This window comes from Canis lupus, chromosome 17 (assembly GCF_011100685.1).
Source record: "Canis lupus familiaris isolate Mischka breed German Shepherd chromosome 17, alternate assembly UU_Cfam_GSD_1.0, whole genome shotgun sequence".
Classification (NCBI taxonomy): domain Eukaryota; kingdom Metazoa; phylum Chordata; class Mammalia; order Carnivora; family Canidae; genus Canis; species Canis lupus.
The window spans coordinates 38731983-38756063 of NC_049238.1; the positions used below are offsets into that span (position 1 = coordinate 38731983).

Below are 24081 nucleotides of genomic sequence, written 5' to 3' on the forward strand. Positions count from 1 at the left end.
AACTACTACCTCAGCCTAAATTCTGATTAGAATTCCTTACTAATTAAAACTCTCAAACATCTGTTTTCTTATCCAGTCAATTCCTCACAAATTTATAGTGTCTTTGTCTAAAATGTATAAAAATTGTCTGCTTTATTTCTTTAGGTCTCAATTTCATTATTGGGCCACTGTGTGCACATAATAAAATTTTAGTTCCCCCCCCCCCCCAAGAAAGTCCAGGCTTTCTTCTGCGCCCCAGGACCTTAATTCAACAAACATTTATCAGTATCAACTTAGCAATGTAGTTTCGTAGGATGGATCAGAAGAGTCTGGAATCCAGGTCACCTAGAACCTAAACTACTTTCACAGCAACTACAAAAAAAAAATTCTTTTTACTTGAAAAAGCCCTTATAACCTCAACGTACATCACAATATGTCCTCAAAAGAGAAATGAGTAAATAAAATATATAATTAGGAACATTCGCCTCAAACACATCCCCACCAAAAAAGCCAGAATGTAGAGTCCTCACTATGCATTCCCTTGGTATCCGTTGTCAAAGGGATTCTTTTGTTCTAGTACCAAATACACTTAAATACTTTACCTCAAAGATTAGCCAATGTATCAGACAACCATTATGAATACCTGTAAAGATTTGCTAGGTCAGGAAGATATGCTCTGCAAGTCATCAGTAGCTAGGGGGATAAGAGTAAAAAGAAGGTTCTAAAAAAGAATTTTTTTTAAGATTTTATTTGAGAGGGAGAGAGAAAGAGAGAGAAAGAGAGAGAGAGAGAGAAAAAAAAAAAAGGGGGAAGGAGAGGGAAAAGCAGACTCCCTGCCAAGCAGAGAGTCTGATGTGGGGCTCCATCCCAGGACCCTGGGATCATGACCTGAGCTGAAGGCAGCCACTTAAGGAACTGAGCCACCCAGGAGCCTCAGTTCTAAAAACTTGATAGGACACCAGGCACAATCCAGGAAATGTAACACATGGTCACTCCCTCAGTGGCAGAATACAAAGTTGATGAATTACGGGTCCAAATGCTCCAGATCCTAATGGCCAGTAATCCAAGCACCTGAGATATGGCTGCTGCGGGCATCCTCACCTATCCCAAATCTGGGATGTCTTCTCACATACTTTCTATATGATTGGCTATGAAAACTTCAGCTCTTCCCACTATCATGGCATCTTCTGGTCTTGCTGTCTCTACCCTCTGTCTTAACTACGGGCAGTTTATTTATTTTTTTTTAAGATTTTATTTATTTATTCATGAGAGACACAGGCAGAGACACAGGCAGAGGGAGAAGCAGGCTCCATGCAGGGAGCCTGATGTGGGAATCGATCCTGGGACTCCAGAATCAGGCCCTGAGCCTAAGGCAGGCGCTCAACCGCTGAGCCACCTAGGGATCCCCAACTACAGGCAGTTTAGTGATCAAGTAGATGCCTCTTAGAACCTCCAGGGGTTTGAACCATCAATCACGATATTGCCTTGGTTACTGTCAGCCACCAAAACCTGAAGCTTCCTAAACACTACCTAGAGAACATGAAGGTCCCTCCCCCACAGTGATTTAAAACCCTCTCTAAAGTGCCCCATGACCATTCCAGTGAGCCCATAAGCTAGTACATACCAACTGAAGATTTCCAAGCCATGGCCCCCCAAAAGTCTCATGCCAAAGCCACTTCCAAAGCTGTGTTCCTTCTCTTTGAGTCACCAAACAGGCATCACAACCTTAAAGCTATTTTGGAGAACACTCACTGCCTTCTCAGCCTTTGCTAGCAAATGCTATCACTAATCCAAAGATGGGGTTGCTGCTGCCAAGACTACTTCTCAGGCTTCTTTTGCCAAGTTAAAACTCTCAGCACTATGGGAGTGGTGAAAGTTCTCTGAAAGGTTACTAACACTTGTGTATATCAGAGCTACCCAATCCTTAGAGCTCCTCTACACATAGTCTGATCACAATGTACCTACCAGTTAACAATATCTCCTTAGAAACGGAAAGTTCTGCCTCAAGTCTTGCCTATCAATACTACTGCTCTATAGGATCATTTCTAACAGGTAGGCTTACCCATGTGTTAGACGAAGTCACCCTCTAGATTCCTTGAGTTTCTACCCACATCATAGCAATTAGCTCTCCTACATTCAGATTAAGCAACTCATACACTGCTTTTGCTACAAAGAGCTCACCTAAAAGTTCTTCCTACCTTCCCAGAAGTTTACAATGTGTCAACAAAAACATCCATAAACAGTTACAAACTCTCCAATGGCTGATGTAGTCAGAGGTATCACATGGTAACCTTAGGCCCTGCCCTTTTAAGGCCCTACTATGAGCTCCAAGAGCAAAACTGGCCCAGTGCTAAAAAATAACCACTTATAAGTAAACCACTAAGTCAAAGAGTCATTGTCACCGGAACAATCACCCAACCGAAGTAGACTGGCCCTGCTGGCTACCAACCAACCCATTCACTCACAGAGAAAGCAACACTGGAATAGCATTCAAACAGGAAGATGACAGGGTGATGCAGGGGAGACAGATGCAAGGGTGTTATCCTAATCACCCCAGAAGAGAGACAGTCACGGCTAGGGAACTACTCAGGAAGTAGTTGAAGTTACTTTCTGTAAACACATTCCCTCACAGGAGTAAAAATTTCTTTGGAAATTTACTCTTCATGGTACTAGGAACTATAGTCATTTAAGCAAATGTTTTTGTGGTGGTGGGTTTTTTTTGTTTGGTTTTGTTTTGTTTTGTTTTGTTTTTTAACAGTAACAGAATACTTTCAGAATAACATAGTAAAACCAAACCTGCAAAAGTTATGAAAGGCCAGGATAAAAAGAACAGCATAAAAAGTTGGAGAAAGCAAATGTTATCAGAGCAGTGATAGGAGATGAAGGAGGATGTTAAAAAATCCCGAACACTTCCTTCAACATCGTACCTTATCAATGGCTTTTCCAACCCGAGAAACACTGCTGTGGATGTCTTTGTGGTCTGAAGCCAATTTTTGAACAGTATCCTTTATCCTTTTACAGCACTGTGTCAAAACAAGTGAAAGTGTCCCTGATAATTCAGCATCTTGGCCTATAAAAAAGTAAAGAAAGAAAGATTGGTTACTCATGAAAGCAAAACTCAAAGATGGCAAGTTTCAAGTAGGCCCTTTAGAACATGAAAGTTGGAAGTGAAGAAAAATATCTGCTTTGAGGCAGATGGTCACATTCATAGATAACTTTCTTAGCATTCAGTTGAAAAAATGTTATCTTAATTTACTTTTTGGAATAAGTAAGAAAACTATACTATGAAATAAGCCACTTTTGTAATTACTAAAATAGCACAGACTGTGAGTGATACTGCCAAGGCATTTTCCAGAAAACGTCTAACTGAATAAACTCAGTATTCAATCCACTTAAACGGCTCAGGTTATTCTCAAAACATTTTCATTGTTACTAAAATTTCTAAAGAGAGATTTAATCTAAATGCTTTATATTCTACATAAAGAAGTAGAAAACAAAAACAAACTTCTTTGGATACCATGTTGAAAAGAGTGAACATAGTAGAAAAAGAGTTAACATATTCCCATCTATAAGGCATAGTGAGCCATTCTTATCAGGGTTCCCACCACCCTAACTGATAAGGGTTCCCACCACCCTAACTGATAAGAGTGGCTCACTATGCCAAACTGTACAATGTGGCTTATGCTGAATTCCTGCTTTCCTTCTGAGAGTCTGGAATTTTGGTATGTGTTATGCAGAGGGTGCCTATATGACCAGTCCCCAGTAAACACTCTGAGTACTATGTCTCTAATGAGCTTCCCTAGTAGACAACACTTCACACTTATTACAATTTGATGCTGGAGGAATTATATGTGTCCTGTCTCTGTGACATGACAGGACATGACTGAGAGAGGACTCTTGGAAATCTTCTCCTGGTTTCTTCTGGACTTTGCATCATGAGCCTTTTCCCTTGGCTGATTTTTGCTTTGTATCCTTTTGCTGTAATAAACTTAGCCATGAATGTGACTACATGCTGATTCCTATGTGTCCTCCTAGAGATCACTGGAACCTAAAAGTGATCCTGGGGACCTTGATACACACAATAAATCAACTGAAAGTTACTACAGTTTATAGCCTCTTTCCCAATGCTATGTCCTCAGGAAAAAGGGAGATGACGGAGGAAGAACGAACATTCATCAATTACCTCATATATCACAAGTCCCCACCCTTGAGCAACAGGTCTGGTTTCTGAACTCCTACTCACTATGATATAGCTGTGTTTCTTAAACTTTAATTTACATCAGAAGCACCTGAAGGACTAGTTAAAACAAAGGAGTTGGACCTCCACACCATTTATCTAATTCAAGAGGTCTGGGATGGGGCTCAAGAATCTGAACAAGAACAATCCCAAAATACAGTAGCCCTAGGATGTTCAATGAATATTCAACAAACATTTATTGAGTATTCATTATGTGACAAGTACACCAGTAGAACAAAACCACCAAAATCCCTGCCTTAAAACTTACCTTCTGGTGAGCAAGATAAACAACACAAAATAAGTCAGTTATATGACAAAAGATGATATATGTTACAGGAGGAGAAAAAGTAGAGTAAAAGAGTTGGATGGTGTGAGTTGAACAACTGCAATTTTAGAATGGATAGAATAGACCTCACTGAGAAAGTGATATCTGAGCAAAGACTTGAAAGAAATGAGGGAATCAGCCACAGGGCTACTGTGGGGATGAAGGGTAGCCGAATCTGCTACCCCAAAATATGCTTCTTTGGCATAAAGATTGTTTCAAGCATATTATTGTGAGAAGCAGCAGATACAGGAAAAGTTCTGAAAACAGAGTACAAATTTCCCTTTGTAAGGGAGATTTACATTTATGAGAGAAATTTCCATTAGTAAAAGTGTCTCTCTCTACACCAGATAAAGAATGGCTCTAAATCATAAGAAACTTATCAATGAAGAAAGTTTAGACTTATATCTCCCTAAAAATCTTAGTCTTGTTTACTGTGCTTTTCCTGATAAACTGGCCTCCCTACACCCTTCTTTCGTCTTTACCTGAAGATAATATTTAAGCCTGAATTCTAAGTCACCTCTTTGAGTTAGTCATTTTTCTTTGGGAACCTCCCATGTATACATAAGGTATACATGTTAATAAACTGTTTTTCTCTTTATAATCTGCCTTTTATTATAGGAGTCTCAGTCAAGAACTCATAAGATTAAAGGAAAAATTATTTCTCCTCCTCTTCAGGGAAAGCATTCTAGGCTGAGAGAAAAAAATCCTTATAGAAATATACCAAAAAAGAAAGAAAAGAAATATACCAAGATTATTTGAGGAATAGCAAAAAGGGCAGTTTTGCTAAAGCAGATGTCTGGCAAAGAAAAACAGGAGGAGAGAAAGTTTAAGAGATAATGGGGGTCCTGATCTTGCAGGGCCTTTTTGGCATGGTAAAGACTTTAGCTTTTATTTTGAGTGAAAGGTATATCATCCACTACAAGGTTTTGAAGAGAGTATGTATAAATGGACACAATTTAGTGTGGTCATTCTGGCTCAAGACAGGAGTACAAGAACAGAAACAGGACAAAAAGTCAGGAGGCTGTGGCAGCAATCCAGATAAGAGGGCAGTGACTCAACCCAAGGTGTAAAGTGTAGAGGTGGTGAGAAGTGGCTGGATTCTGGATATATTCTGAGGGTAAAGCCAACAGGATTCCTGACTATGAGGGAATAAAAGGACTCAGAGATGACTCCTAACTTTTTAGCTTAAGTCAACTAGAAAGATGGAGTTGTCTTCAATTAGAATGATAAAGATTAAAAGTTGAGCAGGTATGAGAGGAAGGAAGAGATAAAGAGTTCAGTTTCGGGCTTGTTAAACTTGATATGTGAGTCACCTCAGTGCACATGCGGAGGAGTGAGTTAGATCTATAAACCTGGAGTTCAAGAGCAAAAACAGAGCTGGATATACAAATATGTGAGTCACTGGCATGTAGATATTTAAAACCATGAGGCTAGGGGCACCTGGGTGGTTCAGTCAGTTGAGTGTCCAACTCTTGGTTTTAGCTTAGGTCATGATCTCAGGGTCCTGGGATTGAGCCCCAAGTCAGGCTCTGCACTCAGTGATGAATGTGCATGAGATTCTCTCTCCCTCCCCCCTCCCATGGTCTCTCACTCTCTAAAATAAGTGAATCTTTAAATAAATAAATAAAGCCATGAGGCTGAATGAAATCATCAAAAGAGCTGGTACAAACACAAAGAAGTGATAAAATATGGGAGTCCTGGAAACTCCCAAGTTTATGAGATCAAGATGAAGTAGAACTGGAAAAGAAGACTAACAAAGACTACTGAAAACACTGTCACACAGGAGGAAAATCAAGTACAGTGCTGGGGAAGCCAAGTAAAGAAAATGTGTCAAGGACAAAGGAGTAACCAACTGTGCTAAATGCTCTGCTATGTCAAGATGTAGACTGAGAACTGATCACTGGGTTTACAATATGGAAGTTACCAGTGACTGTAACAAAATAGTTTCTCTAAAGTTTCAAGAAAAGAAACCTCGAAGGTTGTAGGGACTGTGAAGAAGGAATATAAGTCTAGTTCAGTGACAACCACTGAGAGAAATAAAAAGATGAGCAAAGAGAGAAAGATATTGGGTGCCCATAAGGTAGCCAACCCAATATGATGTAGCCAAAATAAACACTGCCCTCATCTCTAGATACAATTGCACAAAGTATGTATCAGGTGCTCCCAACTTCTAATAATTGAGGCTAAGAGAAGACTTGGTAATTAAGAAAAATTTCAAAATCTGTCTAAAAGGTATTCCATACACCTTGGGTCAAAAGAATCTGCTTCAGTAGCTCTAACTCTGGCCATTTCTGTATCTAAGTCTTACCTAACCTCAGTGGTTTCATCTCGTCTATGAACCTCTCTGCTCATAGACTTACTCAGTCTTACCAATTCCTGATGAATTCTGTTCTCTCCACCATTCCTCTGGCACTAAACTATATCCCACTGAACAATTTCACAGATAATTCCATCACCAATCTCAACTACGTATATATAAATCCTGAAGGAAGACTGGGATAAATAGTTACAATAAGAACCTGTCTTATCATATGCCTTTCACAGTCTCACATGCCATTAATCTAAGTATTTGAACGGATGGTAAATAAATCAAGGAAAGAACAGTTAAAAAGAATGCCATATTCAACAAATGGTGCTGGAATAACCAGATATCCATAGACAAAGGAATCATACCATATACAAAAGTTAACTCAAAATGGAATGATCATCTAAATGTTAGGGCCAAAACTATCAAATTTTTAGGAGAAAATAGATGTACTCTTGACCTTGTATTGGACAATGGTTTCTTAGGTATGACACCAAAAGCACAAACAACAAAAATAAATAAAAAGACAGAGAAATAAGTAATTCTTTCATTTGTTCAACTGGACTTCATCGAAACTAAAAACTCTTGTGCTTTAACTACCACCAAGAAAGTGAAAAGACAATCCACAGAATGACAGAAAATATTGGCAGCTTATATATCAGATAAGGGTCTAATATCAAGGATGTATAAAGAGCTGTTACAACCCAGCAAGATAAATGACCCCATTTAAAAATGGGCAGGGGTACCTGGCTCAGTTGGATAAGCATCTGACTCTTGGTTTCGGTGCAGGCCATGATCTCAAGATCCTGGGACTGAGTGAGTGTTGGGGTCCACACTCAGCACAGAAATCTGCTTGTCCCTCTCCCTCTGCTCCTCCTCCTGTTCTCTCTCTCTCTCAAATATTTTAAAAAATAAAAACGGGCAAAGAATTTGAATAGGCATTTTCCCCCAAAGAGAATAAGACAAATAACCAATAAACACAGGAAATTATGTTCAACATCATTAGTCAAGAGAAATGCAAATCAAAACTACAATGAGAACTACTTCACACCCACTAGGATTAGTTATACTGAAAAAGATGGACAACAGAAAGAGTTTGGGGAGGATGTGGAGAATTTAGAACCCTCACACATTGCTGGTGGGATGTAAAATGGTGCAGTGGCTAAAGAAAATAGTTTGAAGTCCAGAAAGTTAAACAGAGTAACCATATGACACAGGTATGTACCACTGCTAGGTACACATACCCAAGAGAAATGAAAACATATGTTCACAGCAGCATTATTCATACTAGCCAAAAAGTGGAAACAATCCAAATGCCCAAATGGATAAATGTGGTTTATCCATACAATGGACTATTATTCAGCCATAAAAAGGAACGAAGCACTAATACATAGTACAACATGGAAGACTTTGGAAAACACCGTGTTGACTGAAATAAGTCAGATACAAAAGATCATATATTGTGTGAGTCTATTTATATGAAATCTCCAAATCCATAGACAGAAGTAGATTCATGGAGGCCAGAGGCTGGGGAAGGGTAGAATGGAGAGTGATGTTAATAAGCATGAGGTTTCTTTGGGAGTGATGAAAATGTTCTGGAATTAGATAATGGTTATGGCTGCACATCTCTTAATATACTGAAAGCCAATGAGTCACACCCTTTAATAGGGAGACTTCTATGGGATGTGAGCTATTTCTCAATTTTAAAAAACTTAAAAATGCAAGCCATAAGTCCTACCCATTCCATCATGTTTGTTTCTACAGTCAGTAGACAACAAAGTAAGCAAAAAGTTGAAGAAACAAAAAAACAAAGACCAAACTGGAGGACAGAGGTCATCTGGAATTTACCAACTGAACTTCTATGCCCCAACCCTGAAATCCATTGATATTTTCAAATCTCAGTAACTTAAAGGTCTGAAGTTTGGTGTTGCTGTCATATATTCTCTTTCCTTAACCATCTATAAGACCCCACACTTTTTGGTTTTAAAGTTTATAAATGACAGATACTAGTAGCATAAGGTCAATTAATTAACATTGAGAATTCTCAGTATGCCCCAAGGAAAAATAATTTCTACAATATATTTGGAAGCGTAAGAAAAGTATAATGGAATCATCTGAAAGAGAACCCTGGGAAAGCCCTGCTCAAAGAGAAAGATTCCACTAATGCATTTCAAATGGATTTAGTGGAAAGCGGCCAAAGGTAAAAACAGGTTTAGAAATCACTATAATAATCAAACTGACTGAGACCAAATCTCTAAGTCCTAAAGGGACTAATGTTCTTATTTCTCTGTCTGAAAACAAAAACTGCTTCTAGAAGAACCTTTCTGTGAAAGAAATCTAAACAGATTCAGTTCCTAGAAATAAAGCTGGGGAACAACTGTGATAGTCATCTTTAACTAAACTAGATGTGAAGATGTTAGAATCCCAGCTGGCCACTGTGGTGGCCTTACCCAGGATGAAGTCATGTGCCAACTGTGTCTTGTCTTGTCTTGTCTTTTCTCTTTTCTTTTCTTTTCTTTTCTTTTCTCTTTTCTTTCTTTCTCTTTTCTTTCTTTCTTTCTTTCTTTCTTTCTTTCTTTCTTTCTTTCTTTCTCTCTCTCTCTCTCTCTCTCTCTCTCTCTCTTTCAAGAGGGAGAGAGAGAGCAAAAGAAAGTGGGGGGAGGGAGGAAGAGGGACAGAGAGAATCCCAAGAAGGTTCCCCACCCAACATGGAACCTAAAGCACAGCTGGATCTCACAACCTTGAGATCATGACTGAGATCATGACCTGAGCTGAAATCAAGAGTCTGAACCACTTGGTGCCCCCAACTGCATATTTCAATGCTTTAAATAAACCTTCCCGGGCTCATGACCCATACACAACAATGAAAGAAACAGTTCTGAGGCAGTGCTCATCACTTAGTGACTACATGTACTCTTTTTTTTTTAAAGACTTTTTTTAGGGCAGCCCAGGTGGCTCGGCAGTTTAGCACTGCCTTCAGCCCCGGGCCTGACTCTGGAGACCCGGGATCAAGTCCCACATCAGGCTCCCTGCCTGGAGCCTGCTTTTCCCTCTACGTGTGTCTCTGCCTCTCTCTCCTTCTCTCTCTGTCCCTCATGAGTAAATAAATAAAAAATCTTAAAAAAAAAAAAAAGACTTTTTTAAAAGAGAGTTTTAGGTTTACAACAAAATTGAGGGAGGGACAGATTCCCCATATACCTACTACCCTTACACATGCATAGCCTCTCCCGTTATCAACATCACCCACCAGAACAGTACTTTAAAACAAACAAACAAACAAACCAAGGATGAATGTACACTGACACATCATTATCACTCAAAGTTCATGGTTACCTTAGGGTTCATTCACCCTTGGTGCTGCACTCATGGATTCTGACAAATGTATATATAACAGCATATATCCATCACAATAGTATCATACAGAGCATTTTCACTGCCCTAAAAATCAACTGTGCTCTGCCTATTCATTTCTCTCTTCCATCCCAACCCTGGCAATCATTGTCTCCACAGTTTTGCCTTCCTCAGAATGTTAGATAGTTGGAATCACATAGCATGTAGCATTTTCAGATTGGTTTCTTTTATCTGGTAATATGCATTTAAGACTCTTTCATGTCTTTTCATGGCTTGACAGCTCATTTCTTTTTAGCACTTAAAATTCCATTATCTGCATATACTGCACTTTGTCCATTCACCTACTGAAGAACATCTTGGTTGCTTCCAAGTTTTGGAAATTATGAATAAAGTTGCTATAAACAATGTATGCAGGTTTTTGTATGAGTATGTTCTCATCTCCCTTGGGTAAATACCAAGGTTCAAAAATGCTGCATCTCATGGTAAGAGTAATGTTTACTTTTGTAAGAAATTGCCAAACTGTCTTCTAAAGTGGCTGTATCGCAAAAGTACTTTTTAAAATCACTTTTAGGGGCGCCTGGGTGGCTCAGCTGGTTAAGCGTCTGCCTTCAGCTCAGGTCATGATCTCAGGGTCCTAGAATTGCACTCCATGTTGGGCTCCCTGCTCAGCAGGAAGTCTGCTTCTCCCTCTCACTCTCCCTCTCTCTCTCTAATGAATAAATAAAATCTTTAAAAAAATCACTTTCAACAGCTAAAATAATTGGTACGTCCATGAGAGATTTTAAATCCAAGCAAAGAACCAACACACTTGGTTAGTCTTTCAATACAACATAAAAGTATTTTAAGGATGATATTCTCAGAAAGTGCAATAGTCATAGTCTCTTCCAAAATCAGACAAACTAAATTAACATTTCTGAGTTCACTCTAAACCATTTTTTAGCAAGCCCAGCTAAGACTTCAAGCTCTGCCCTAAGGCTTCACTCCCTAGCCTTTCAGGAATTATGTCTATTAGTTTCAAAGAAATAATAAATTAGAAAAACGTTTGTTAAAAAAAAAAAAAAAAAAGAAAAGAAAAAAAAAAAAAAACGTTTGTTTCCATAGCATCCCATACCTGTATTTACCTATCAGAGTTTCATACTTCATTGTAAATATTTGTCTATTACCTCCATGAAATTACTGGAAAATAGAAAATATGATTGCTTAATCTTCAATGTTTAGCTCTATGCCCAATGTGCGGCTTAAACTCATGACCGTCAGATGGAGAGTCACATGCTCTACTGACTGCACCAGCCAAGGGCCCCTAATCAATTACATATTCTCAGCATTGGAGATTCTGGCACTACCAACACACTCTGAACCAATACCCACTGAAGTACCAGCAGTTTCACACTCAGCACCTCACTGATCTTCTACTCCCTTCCAGGATATTTAGTATGTACTATGCAATAGCATTATGGTCTAAATTTTCCAAATACTGAATAAATAAATACACACACCCCAATATCCAAATAAAACACACTCCTAGAAGAGAGCCCCCCCCCCCAGTTGTTAAGTATCTTCCCTTTTCCAAGTAATGACCAATCCCTTCCCTCAAGAACCTAAAATATGGGGCACACCTAGGTGGCTCAGCAGTTGAGCATCTGCCTTTGGTCATGATCCAAAGGTCCTGGGATTCAGTCCTAGAACAGGCTCCCCCGCAGGGAGTCTGCTTCCCCCTCTGCCCATGTCTCTGTCTCTCATGAATAAATAAAATTAAAAAAAAAAAAAGAACCTAAAATAGGTAGGTAGACATGGGGAAAAAATTAATAGGCTTGTGTTTTGGGTAACAGTTTCTGTGTTTGTAAAAGAAAGCTATGCCAAGATTTGTCAAAAAAAACGAAATACATTTCAACTTTGGTACATAATATGTTCCTATAAAACTGTACCCAAGTCAGAATGTAGGAAGGTAGAACAAACTTACACAGTAAAAGGAGTGCCTAGTTCCCGCAAAGGGAAAAATTACAAAATTCCTAATTATTGCTTGGTTTTATAAGTAACTTTTCAATATAGTTCTATCATTTTGTACATTTACTTGTTCAATTATTTTCCTTCATTACTAATCACATGGCTTAAGTAAGACAACCATATGTCCGATTATATGACAAGATTTACTCATCATTTTGGCTCATCTAACACAATCAAGACAAAGATATTAAGATTGAAAACTAATGTTCTCATCCCTACTCAGTGTTTGCATTTTCGATTTTGTTTGCCACTTATTTTTAGGATATCAGAAAGGAAAAAAACTCTCAAATAATTGTACACACTGTTAAAGAAAGATAATATTGCTAAAACTAAACAGCTGGTTGGTAGGCAGCACTATAATGGTATAGCTTGATATGTCTTCTCATGGACGATAATCAAAAGTTCTAATTTGGTCTATAAAAGTCAGTGTAAAGGTGTCAATTACATGATGAAGTACATGCTGCCTAAGAGTCAAACACATGAGAGATGAGACCCCCCTATAATTAAAAGCACACTATAAAAAAATGGTGAAGCACAACACAGAAAATCATCAACTCTGATGATTATTAATTATTCAGATGTCCAAAATGGCTGAAAACATCACCACCTAGGACTAGAATATTTTGGTAGAAGCAAATAGTAGCACTCCCTAGAAATCACTAAGACCTGAATTAGCAATCTTATGAATATCATGGAGGCAGAAAAAATTTTAAAATATTCAAGTTTACGGGCAGCCCTGGTGGCTCCGTGGGTTTAGCGCCGCCTCCAGCCCAGGGCGTGATCCCGGAGACCTGGGATCGAGTCCCACATCAGGCTCCCTGCATGGAGCCTGCTTCTCCCTCTGCTTGTGTCTCTGCTTCTCTCTCTGTCTCTATGAATAAATAAATGTTTAAAAAAAAATAAATAAATAAAATATTCAAGTTTATAAATACTACATATATTGCATTTGAGTTCATCTGCATTATTAAAAGTTAACTCTGCTTCATAAAATGGACAGAAGTCTTAAATTTAGAATTAAGTGGAAAATAAAATGGCACACAAGTTTTTATGAGACTACAAAGAAATCTGTTTAGTAAACATAATCCTAACAGTACTTACTCAGAGGAGGGGGAAAAAAGGCACAAATAGAACATACTCCTTTTTTCCTAGAGGTGGTATACACTGAAAACAAAACAAACTTTTCTCAGCATATTAAGAGGTGGCAAATCTACAAAGTACAGTATTTTGGGGGTCAACCCCAGACCTCTCAGAACAGAATGCAGACTCAGGTGTGTCCTGATGCAGTATACCAAATCATAGTCTAGTGTGCTGCAAAACCAACCATAAGAGAGAGAGAGAGAGAGTAAATTTATATTTAAAAGCTAAATTAGGGATGCCTGGGTGGCTCAGTGGTTGGGCATCTGCCTTTGGCTCAGGGCATGATCCCAGAGTTCTAGGATCAAGTCCCACATCAGGCTCCCTTCAAGGAGCCCTCTTCTCCCTCTGCCTGTGTCTCTGCCTCTCTCTCTCTCTCTGTGTCTCTCATGAATAAATAAATAAATCCTTAAAAAAAAAAAGGCTAAATTACATGGTACAGACTAATAGCGATTCTAGAGCAGAGAGCTCAAAATGACTGGCATAGGGAAGAAACGGAAGGCTTCAAAAATACACGAGGAGGCAAGAACTGAGAGAGATGACAAGAAAAAGAGGACACACAGCACCAGTTTTTACATGTCTGCTAGACAGTCCCACTTTGGAGAGCCTATTCATTCCCTTCAAATTCAAAATACAGAGAATTAATCTCTAGCCATATCCTTATGTATTTCTGAAATGAAGGGCTGAACCAGATAAGGTTTCTTGTAGTCTTTAAGTATAAAAATCACACTTAAAAATCAAATTCAAATTTTACCTTCCCCTCTCATAAACTTTTCTTCCTGGTTCCATATGGTCTACCTGTCCACTCGTGCTCAAATCTTAGAATAATCTTTGATTTTTCCAACCCTTCTCTCCCATCCTGCCAGACTACAACCACAACACCAAGTCCTGTTTAATTCCCTCCCTGAGGAGATCCCATGCATGGGTCTCTGTACATCTCTACCACTACTACCCAAAGACAGATCCCTCTTTCATCAGGTCTTAAGTTGACACTTAGTCATCTTGGCTCTAGCCAAACAGTACTTACAACTCCAATCCACCTAAATGCTGCTAAATGGTCTCAGATCATGTCCCTGTTCAAAATGTACCCCGCACCCAAGTCATTCAAGGTCTTCCCAGTCTCCTATTTTCCCTGGTATCTGTGACTGTATAAACCCTGATTCTAATTTAATTTTAATTCTTTTATCCTATTTCTCCCCGCTCTGGTCCTTTGCTGTTCCCAGAATGCCTCTTGTACTCTCACTCCTCTGCACCTTTGTTCTTTCCAACTACCACTCTGGCTTCCTACTATCCACATTCAATCTCGGTTATTGAAACTTGACAGATTAGAGGACTCTCTATCTCCAATCCCACTCCTTCTTGCCTGTACCATTCAGTCAGCATTGGCCTATAAACATGGCCTTGCATTACCAGGCACTGTTTGTTAAAAACATACCAGTGTCATCTCCCTAACTAGACAGAAAGTTCTTAGAGCATGAGAACAATTGCTTGCCCTTTGTAACTCCCACAAGATTTAGCCTAGTTCCACATATAATTGGCAATTAATAACTATTGACCAGGTGCTCTAAAGTTCAATTGAAATCTCTCTTTCTCTCTCTTACACACACACACACACACCAGCAGTTCTTTCTAACAGATTCTTCTCTTCCCATTTCTCTGATCTGCTAGTATTTGTACCAAAAGAAGCACTGCTATTTATACTGTGTCATGGTCATGGTTTTTTCCCCCATCTCAAATGTAAAAGTCTGATCTCATTATCCAACTGAAGTTTCTTGAAGACTTTCTTATGCTTTTTGAATATTCCTTATGGTGTCAGGCAGACCACTGGGCACAGAACGGTAGCTAACATACACCAGTATAAAGATATGTCAAAGTATCCCAATTAAAACACTGCTTAACACTGCTTAAAGGCATAGACCTTAAAAAACAAAAACAAAAAAGGCACAGACATTAAACACAACAAATATATCTTTTCAGATTTTAAAGCCAGTTTATATCCATTATCTATTCAATTCCCATAACTCTGTGACATAAATTACCAGTTTACTGAAGAGGATACAGGTTAAGCAAGATTATAAAACCAGTAAAGTGGCAGTGGCAAACCCAGATCTCCTGAGCTCATAAGGACAAAATGTTGTGGCCTACTCTCTAAGTGGCAGACTCATCTTATCTCCCTAACCAGCCTCCAAGTTCCAGAAGGATGAGGCCACATAGGGTGGTTCTTCCAAGTCACTCCTTATCTCCTTCTGAATACCTTCAAATAATCAATAATGAAATATTAAATCTATATGGACCCCACAGATAGAGCAAGCTCATCAAAGATGATACACAGCTGGACACAAATACCTCAAAATGAGAAATTAGTATACAGGCTCAATCTTTAGTGTTAGAAGACACTGCACTATAGCCATATGGACTCCCAGAACGCTGTTCCCTAAAAACCATTCTGAGCTGAGCCATATAATCACCAAACCCAAATAAGATCAAAGTATATTTCTAAAAGTCTCAAGTCCTGCTGGAGATTCTAGTCTCTGTTCCTTGAGAGATTAGACTAGCACCTAATCTAAGAGGAAGGCCAGATGTTTCTGCCATTTTTCTACAAACTCTTGAAGATTAAAAAAAAAAATCTCCAGTTTAGAGAGCATGATGTCCCTGGTATCTATCAACTTCTAGGGATTACACAGAGCACCATGGGGCTCCAATACAAAGCGACTAGAGTGCTCTAGAATTCTCCTCTATAGTGCATTTTAGGGTCATTTTCAAATATTTTACAGATGAAGAAGCAGGACCCCAAATAAAAACAAGAGAGTTTTAATGTCCCAAGTGAACAGTTTACCAAAACACCATTTTCACTCTCCTAACAACTAAGAGACTAAGACATGGAAAGGATGGAAATTTCTCTATATACCCTCATATGATCATATCACAGAAGCGTTGCCAAGTTTCTCTCTCACCAATGTTATTATCCAGTGTTAGAAACTACATAAAAGATAAAATAACCTTAGGAAAATTATTTTACTACATAAAGCATACAAGCAATTTCAAGTAAATTCCTAAAGGTAACATGAACCAAATTGTATTTTTTTAAATCTACAAATTAAGTTGCACTAGCAACTCAGTATTTGAATTGTATGAAGGTTATAGTGAAGAGGCAAGGCAAAAGTTGAAAAATACAAATAGAAAACACCTCATGACATTGTTATTGGTATAACTTGTAGCTACTCAACTATAACAGACATCTATCACTTTTGTCTGGGTGCAAGTTTTCCTTTCTAGAGCTCTCTCCATTGCCGTACATCTCCTGACACAGGGTAAGCAGAGCCCAAGGTAGCCAATGGATTCCATGCCCTGACCCCAGTTACTGATTGAGGGAGAAGCTTACAAACCAAGACAATATAGATACTCTCTGGTAATTTTATGTTTGAAAATGCAGGAAAAAAAACAGCATATTCCTGTCATTGGGATCACTGTGATATAGGATATGAACTCCACTGGCCACTTTTACCTCCATGTGGAGAAAGCTCCTCTGAGAATGAAGCCGACCATGGAAAGCACAGTTGAGTGAGGAAGAGAAAAAGATTAGTCCTTATGACATTCTTTCTGCTTCTGGAGCTACCTGGCATTACCTCAGCCTATTTAGTCACAAGTGAACAAAGTCCATTTTAATTTTTTTTTTTTTAAAGTCCATTTTAATTAAAACTATTCTGTCACCTGCAATCAAAAGACTCCCGAGTAACAAACTAGTCTGAATGAATAAGGTGCCAAATAACAAAGAATTATCTCCTAAGAGGCTGGAAAGGAATGGCTGACAAAGTTAAATCAGCTTCTAAACCTAACTGGAAATACCAACACTAACCTACTATTATTCTCACCATCTAATACAGCCCAGGTAGCTTGCTAACTAGTCTATTCTTTTCTTAGGGTATCTGAACAATGACTACTGTTATTCACTCCAACTTTTCTGACCTACTTATCTGCTACTTCCCAAAATAGACGTTAAATATAGTTATCAAATTTTATTCAATTCAAATTTAAAGACCTTCTTCTCTTAATAATGTCTTGTTAAATATTCAGTAAAAAGCTGAGAGATCAGATATTGTAGCCTACTCCAAGTACCCCAAACAATAAGGCTGAATAAACAAACCACTTGTCTACCAAATCCTGATCCTTTAATATTTATTCAATAGAATATATTCATCCCTGGTAGGCTCTGAAAAGCACAGAAATTTATATATATATATATATATATAAATAGGCATACTTTTATAATATATTTATGTATATGTAAATATATATAAAAGTATCCCTATTTATATATATATAAAATATATACAACTCCAATTCTAGAATGAAGAGTTACACCTACCATGTGACCCTGAATCAATTTTCTGTCTACTGATAACAAGTCATACCACAGAAATTATTTTAAAACATGGCCACCACAATTTGCTTTTTCTTTCATGCTTATAATTGTCTATTTACTTTCTCATTTGTTACCTTCAAATTTTAAAAACTGGAAGCAGTTCTGCAACTGGTAACTAAATTCTCTTTGATTCACCTAAGAAAGAAAGATGGAGGATTATGGTTTGAATGAGTATTACTAAGAGTCAGACCACACAAACACGCAAGTTCTAGAAGCTAATATATGTGTTTACCACTCCTACAAATCAAGTTGTCTTTACCAACTTGCAAATTGCAATAACACTAAGCCTAAATCACAGTAAGTAGAATTGCATGTCCAATGCCTCAAAGTAAAAATGAAGAGTGACAAATTATTATTCCCCTGAATTTTCTTAAAAATTTTCCTGGAAGCTAGAATTTATCTGTGAGGTAGGCAACTAGGTAGTCCAGAAATAAAAAGAGAGTAGGAGGGAGATTTCTTCCTGGGTATCCTTTTTTTGTCATTTGAATTTATACCATTTGAACATATTATCTCAAAATAAATAAAATCTAAATTTAGAAAACTAAAAAAAAAAAAAAATGAGAATCATTTTCAGATACAACTCCCTATAACAGCCCAGAAATAGCTTGTTTAAAAAAAAAAAAAAAAAACAGCTCCACGCCCAGCATGGGGCTTGAACTCACCACCCTGAGATCAAGACCTGAGCTGAAATCAACAGACATTTAACTAACTGAGCCACCCAGGTAGCCACCTAGCCTAGAAATAACTTTTAAAAATACGACACACCCTTGACTCCTACAAAGATTGTACTTTTGTACTTTTCCTAGTACACTTCAAACATGTTATGAATGCTACCCTATTGTTTCAGTCTAATCTCCATTTACCAAATGTGAAAATAGAGTATCAGCAATACATGACATATACTTCTTTTCTGTTCTCCCTTCTACCATACAAGTGCCGATGGGAAACAAAATATATTTGCCAAGAGAAAAAAAATAAATGCTAAAAACCATACAAATAATTACAAATCAAGTCACAAAAATTTATCCATATTATCTGTTAATCAAGGTTTGTCCAAAGAATGATTCCCACACTACTGACGTGAATGGTGATTTTAGCGGTATGTGAAGTATTTTAATAGTCATGAATTTACTTTTAATAGTTTATCTAATACACCAAATCTATGATTTCACAAATATCAGTGCCTACGGTGAAGATAAATCTACTTAAGTGAAACCATGAACCCATCTGAAAAACAAGAGCACACATGTGAGAGTGAAGTTTGAGAAGCACCAGTGCATTACCCAAATTAGATCAAGGGCACACTGGGAATGATCACCAAATAGTATCAATCACAATGCATCTTAAATTAGACCAAACTTCATATGCACAGGGAAACTCACTGAAAAGCTGGTACAACTAAATAACAGTGCTCTCTCCTCTTTCCAAAAAGTTGAGAAAATTAAGAGAATCTAAAGTTTAATCAAAGTAAGGTTAAGAATCCGAGCTTGGTACAATCCTTGAACTTCTAGCAAATTAAGCTTAAAAATGGTATTCCTTTCCCATCCCAAACACCTCAGCACAGACCTTTCATTTGCTGTGAACAGTCCTCTTTAATCCCTTTTACTTCAGACACCTAACTCAGCAGGTTCTGGATCACTCCCCCATCATCCAATCTACCACTCTGAAGTTCCCCAGGCAGCTCTTGGGCCTGAAGAAAGCCTTTAAGTCAATCAGTCTTCAGGAAGAAGAATGATCAGAATTCAGAACTTCTTTTTAGTATTCGCTGTCATTCTTTACTGCCTCTTCTCTCTTCTATTACTGCTATGCTGCCCCTCAAATACTAAAACTCCATGGCTATGACCTAGCCAAAGCCTGCACTTAACTGTCAGAGCCTTATACTCTCAAAGGACTCCTCTGACTTAGGCCTCACATTCCCATTAAAAATAAATAAATTAAAAAAAAAAAAAAAAAGATTTTCCTTTTCCCAGACTGGACTTGGTTAGGGGTAGATTAAATGGCAGAGTACAAACTAATCCACCAGGTGTGAGTGACCATCCACATCACCCTTCTTCTCCCAAAAGGTATTTGAATGAAGACAAATGCATTTTAAAATAATTAATTACAGAAAATTTATATGAAAGAATTTCAGGCTATGTAGAGGCAATTTAGAGCAGATGAAAGAAATGTTAGGGCTCACTGCAGGACTATGTGTAGGCCAGTTGCCAGGTGAGCCCCCTTTGGCCAGATTTTATTCACAATCTGGAATAAAAGTGGTGAGAGTGGACAAGGGTCGTCAACAGACTTACTAAATAACCCATTTAGTAAAATCAGTTTCCACCACAAACTATTCTAACTGTCCTCATTTAGTACAGTTGTTCATACTTTGGAAAAAAGATATTTAAACATAAGAAAAATAGGGGATCCCTGGGTGGCTCAATGGTTTGGCCCCTGCCTTCAGCCCAGGGCGTGATCTTGGAGTCCCGGGATCGAGTTCCACATCGGGCTCCCTGCATGGAGTCTGCTTTTCCCTCTGCCTTGTGTCTCTGCCTCTCTCCCTCTCTGTGTCTCTCATGAATAAATAAAATCTTTAAAAAAAAAAAAAAAGCGTATAAACATCAGAAAATATAAATCATCCTTAAAAACTTAACTAATCCCTTGACCATAGCTAAAAAGGTATTTCTGAATCAGGCAGTTACTCACCATCAGTATGATACCATGATCTATATGGTTCCCAAGATTCTACTTTATTCACATCATATTCTTACAAGAATATTATCACAACTCCAGAGAATGAGATCCAAAGCCCAGACAGATGGTCCCAATTGGAGCCCCTCTCTCAGATCATAGGAGCTCACAAGATCAATTGCCCAGACAAATATATTCAAACTTGAAAATGGAGTTCCAAATTCAGATTTCAGTAGACATGACTTTAGGAAGGGTATATCTAAGATACAAATGTAATAAACACCACATCACTAGCAAAGAATATCAGAAATTACCTGCTTTGAAAATTCCTATAATCTAGATACCAAAGCACGATGTCTGCCTTCACACATAAGAATACTGTAAGAAAAAAAAAAGAGTCCACTTTGGAAACCAGACCTGGTATTTATTTTTCTTTCGTGTTTCATAACTGCCTTTAGTCATGTAATCCTATTATTAAAAAATTAAAGAAAATCAAAGAAATAGTAATATCAAACTGCAATTTGGTAGACAAGACAGTAAAAAATAGGTGGCTGAGAAAGGAACATATGTAATTCACCAAGTCAGACCATTTGAATAGTATGGCATACTCTGTGGCTAATACCCTCACACCATATATTCCTTGCGAAACTCCAATACCAAGCAAAAACAATCTGTCTAAAGCAAACTCCTGCTTCAGCATTTTCTGCCAATTATTTTATCCATCTAAGATAGGCCCCAAATTCCCTAAAATGAGGCTTGCAATCACATTCCCCTTTAATTAATACCACCCCCCTCCTTTTTTGTAGGAAGATATTTTACTTTCCATCTTCTCTCTCAAATTTTGCCTATCCAACCCCTCAATCTCTGACCTGGTCCCTAAAAAGGAAACGCTCCTTCCACCTCTCCAAGTTTAGAACCTTCACTCATTCTCTACCTTCCAGTCTTTAACAAGACAAAGATTTCCTGTAACAGATGGGCAGGAAGGTGGACAGAGACAGAGGGACACAGGCACGCACACACCCCTCCCATTCCTGTACTTAAACAGCCTTGGGCCTCCTTACACTTCAGTTCACACATTTTTCTTTACACCCACTAATCTAGTTTATTTTAACTCTTTGAAGCTGCAAGCACAGAGGGTCACTGACTTCCAATAGCCAAATACAAGCTGCACAACCTCTCTTTTTCTAAGCTCCTGCCTTTTCTGCTTCTGCTGGCTCCTCCAGCTCTCTCTCCAAGAGGCGTTCAAGGTGTGGTTAGACCCTACAGTCTTTCTTCCCTGCTGCCTACGTGACCTCCTTCACTCTTCTCTGTAGAAATACTAGGAAACCATCTTCGATCATACTTTCCCCAATTCTAACCATGCATCTTTAGCCACCAGTGAACATTAAGTTCTTGATTCTGTCTTCACTAGCCCTTCAGCTTTATCTCACATGCCCCAAATCAAATTCACCAAAGCCTTCCCAGGACCCCCCATCCAACTCCACCTCGGCTTCCCCTTCACAGGCAGCCAACTCCACCTCGGCTTCCCTTCACAGGCAGCCAACTGGTCTGCTTATTTTTCCATATTAATATTTTAACTCCCATTCCCACTACGGTTGCAGGCTCACTTCTTATCTGGACTTCAAAAGTGACTGCCATGTTCAGAATAAGAGGTTTTCAGACTCCTTTATTATGGGCTAGCACTTCCCCTCCACTGAAAGGAGTCTAGAAAGAAAGACGTAGGAGAGGAAAGGAGGGGAGAGGCTCAGCTGCACCACTGTCTTCACCTCACCCTATGTAACAGCATTTCATCCCAGCTACCAAACTTTCCATAAATTGCTGTTCAGCTAGGAGTTGAGAAGGCTCCTCCAAACTCTTGAATGAACCCATTAAATAAAGTCCTTCATTTCTTGAGCAGGAGGAACACCACTATGAATATGTTACTCTAAGGATACCAGACCTTTAATGTTACTTAAAAAAAAAAAAAACAAAAACCCAAACCAAAAACCCTCCCCAACCAGCTTCCACAAGTTAACTTCCGCAAAGTATCTGCCCCCAGGTCCTAGAGCAATAAAGAAATAATCTAGGCAGACCACCTTCTACAGAAAATCGTGTTTTCTAAAAGGAAAACAAGTAAAAACTTGACCAGGTAAGGCAAGTATCTCACAACTTGCGCCACAATTTGCTTCAGGAAAGTTGCCTGTTCTTCCTCAGGCTACATTAGGAGAGCTGAACAGTTCGATTCGGCTCGTTTCCTAGGAATCCTGTCTGTGCTGCTGCGGAGCTAAGAGCTGCTTCCACACAAGAGTCAAATCGTGAAGTTGCAGCAACGGCTGTTCTGTTAACCCACAGCTAAGAATAACACTCGACTTTCTAATTTAAAAAAAGAACGGAAAGAAGAAGAAGAAGGGGTAAAAAAAAAAAAAAAAAAAAAAAAGACTTGGAAAGTAAGTCCCCGGACCAAGGATCTGGGGCAGAAGAAGGGGCTTCCGGCACTGACCCTCTTATCAACCAGAGCCTTGGGTCCAACGCACTTAGCGCACCTTCGACCGCGGGGACCTGAGCGCGCCCGGCCCGGGCGGGGGCGAGGGCCGCCCACCCCGGGACGGTGGCAGTTTGCAAGGGCCACGGACCAGCCCCCACACACGTCTAAGCCGGCTGGACCCCGTTCCGGGCTGGGTTTCCGGGTGGAGGGCGCTCACTCTTTATTGACAACGAGGTCGGGGCAGGTTCGAGGCAAATCGGGAGAAGGAACAGTCACAGGGGCAGGGGCGCGGGGTGGGGTGAGGGGTCTCCGCGTCTCGGGGGAGGCAGGGGCATCCCTCCTGGCCCGCCGGGGCCCGAGGGGCCGGGCCCTGCCCCGCGCGCCCACCCGGGCCGCCCTACCGTGGCTCTGCAGGATCTCGTGCTTGAGGCCGCCCGTGTAGTCGATAAGCTCCTCCAGGCCGCGCTCGCACAGCTGCCCGTAGCCCGAGAACTTGTGCAGCACCTTCTCCAGCTCGCGCTCCACCGTCACGCATTGATCCATCCCGGAGGCGGCGGCGGCGGCGGCGCTCGGCTCCCCGGCGCCCGGGTGTCCGCAGCCGTTCGGCCCGGGCCCGGCCGAGGCCGCGTCCTGCTCCTCGTCCCCCAGGCGGGCGGCGCGGGCGGCGGCGGCGGCGGCGACCGAGGCAGCGGGTGCGCTAGCCGCGGCGCCGGGGGAGCCCGGTGCAGCCCGTGCCCGCCTGCCCCATGCCCCCTCCCCCCGCCCCCGGAGCCTCGCCGCCGATCCCGCTCGCTCTCCGCACCCGGCCCCGCGACCCTGGTCCTCGCCCGCCGCGTTCGGCTGCCCGCGGCGGCGCCGCCGATTGTTTTTGTTTTCACGGGAACCGACCGATGACCTGGTTCTCCCGGGCGGCACCAAGCGCCGCCGACCCGAGGGGTGGGGGGAGCAGCCACCCCAGCAAGGGAAAGAGGCGGCGCGGGCCGTACCAAGCGCACCCTCGAGGGGGAGCCGCCTAGCGTTCGCGGGCGGAGGACGCGACGGCCGTCCGCTCACGCCGCCGCTCTAAAGGTGTGGGCAGTACCACGCGGGATGCGTGCGAGGGAGAGGGCGAGGGTGGAGCAAGAACCCAATTGGCCCGAGGAGCTCAAAAGGGAACTTTGGAGACAGCCCCGGCGCTCGCAGAGCGCTACAA

General features: G+C 40.2%; 1 protein-coding gene across 4 annotated transcripts in view; it reads right to left on the minus strand.

The window, feature by feature from the left end:
- RMND5A (required for meiotic nuclear division 5 homolog A) overlaps positions 1-23958 on the minus strand; it is a 63852-nt gene extending 39894 nt beyond the window's left edge. For 3 of the 4 annotated variants that reach the window (XM_038561526.1, XM_038561525.1, XM_038561524.1), the window contains exons 1-2: positions 23291-23432; positions 2907-3049 (exon numbers count right to left, since the gene is read on the minus strand). In XM_038561526.1, the coding sequence (XP_038417454.1) occupies positions 2907-3049; positions 23291-23432 (285 nt within the window). Of the gene's footprint in view, positions 1-2906; positions 3050-23290 lie in introns of all 4 variants that reach the window. The other variant, XM_038561523.1, reaches the window with a different exon arrangement.
- Between the last annotated feature and the right edge of the window lie 123 nt (positions 23959-24081).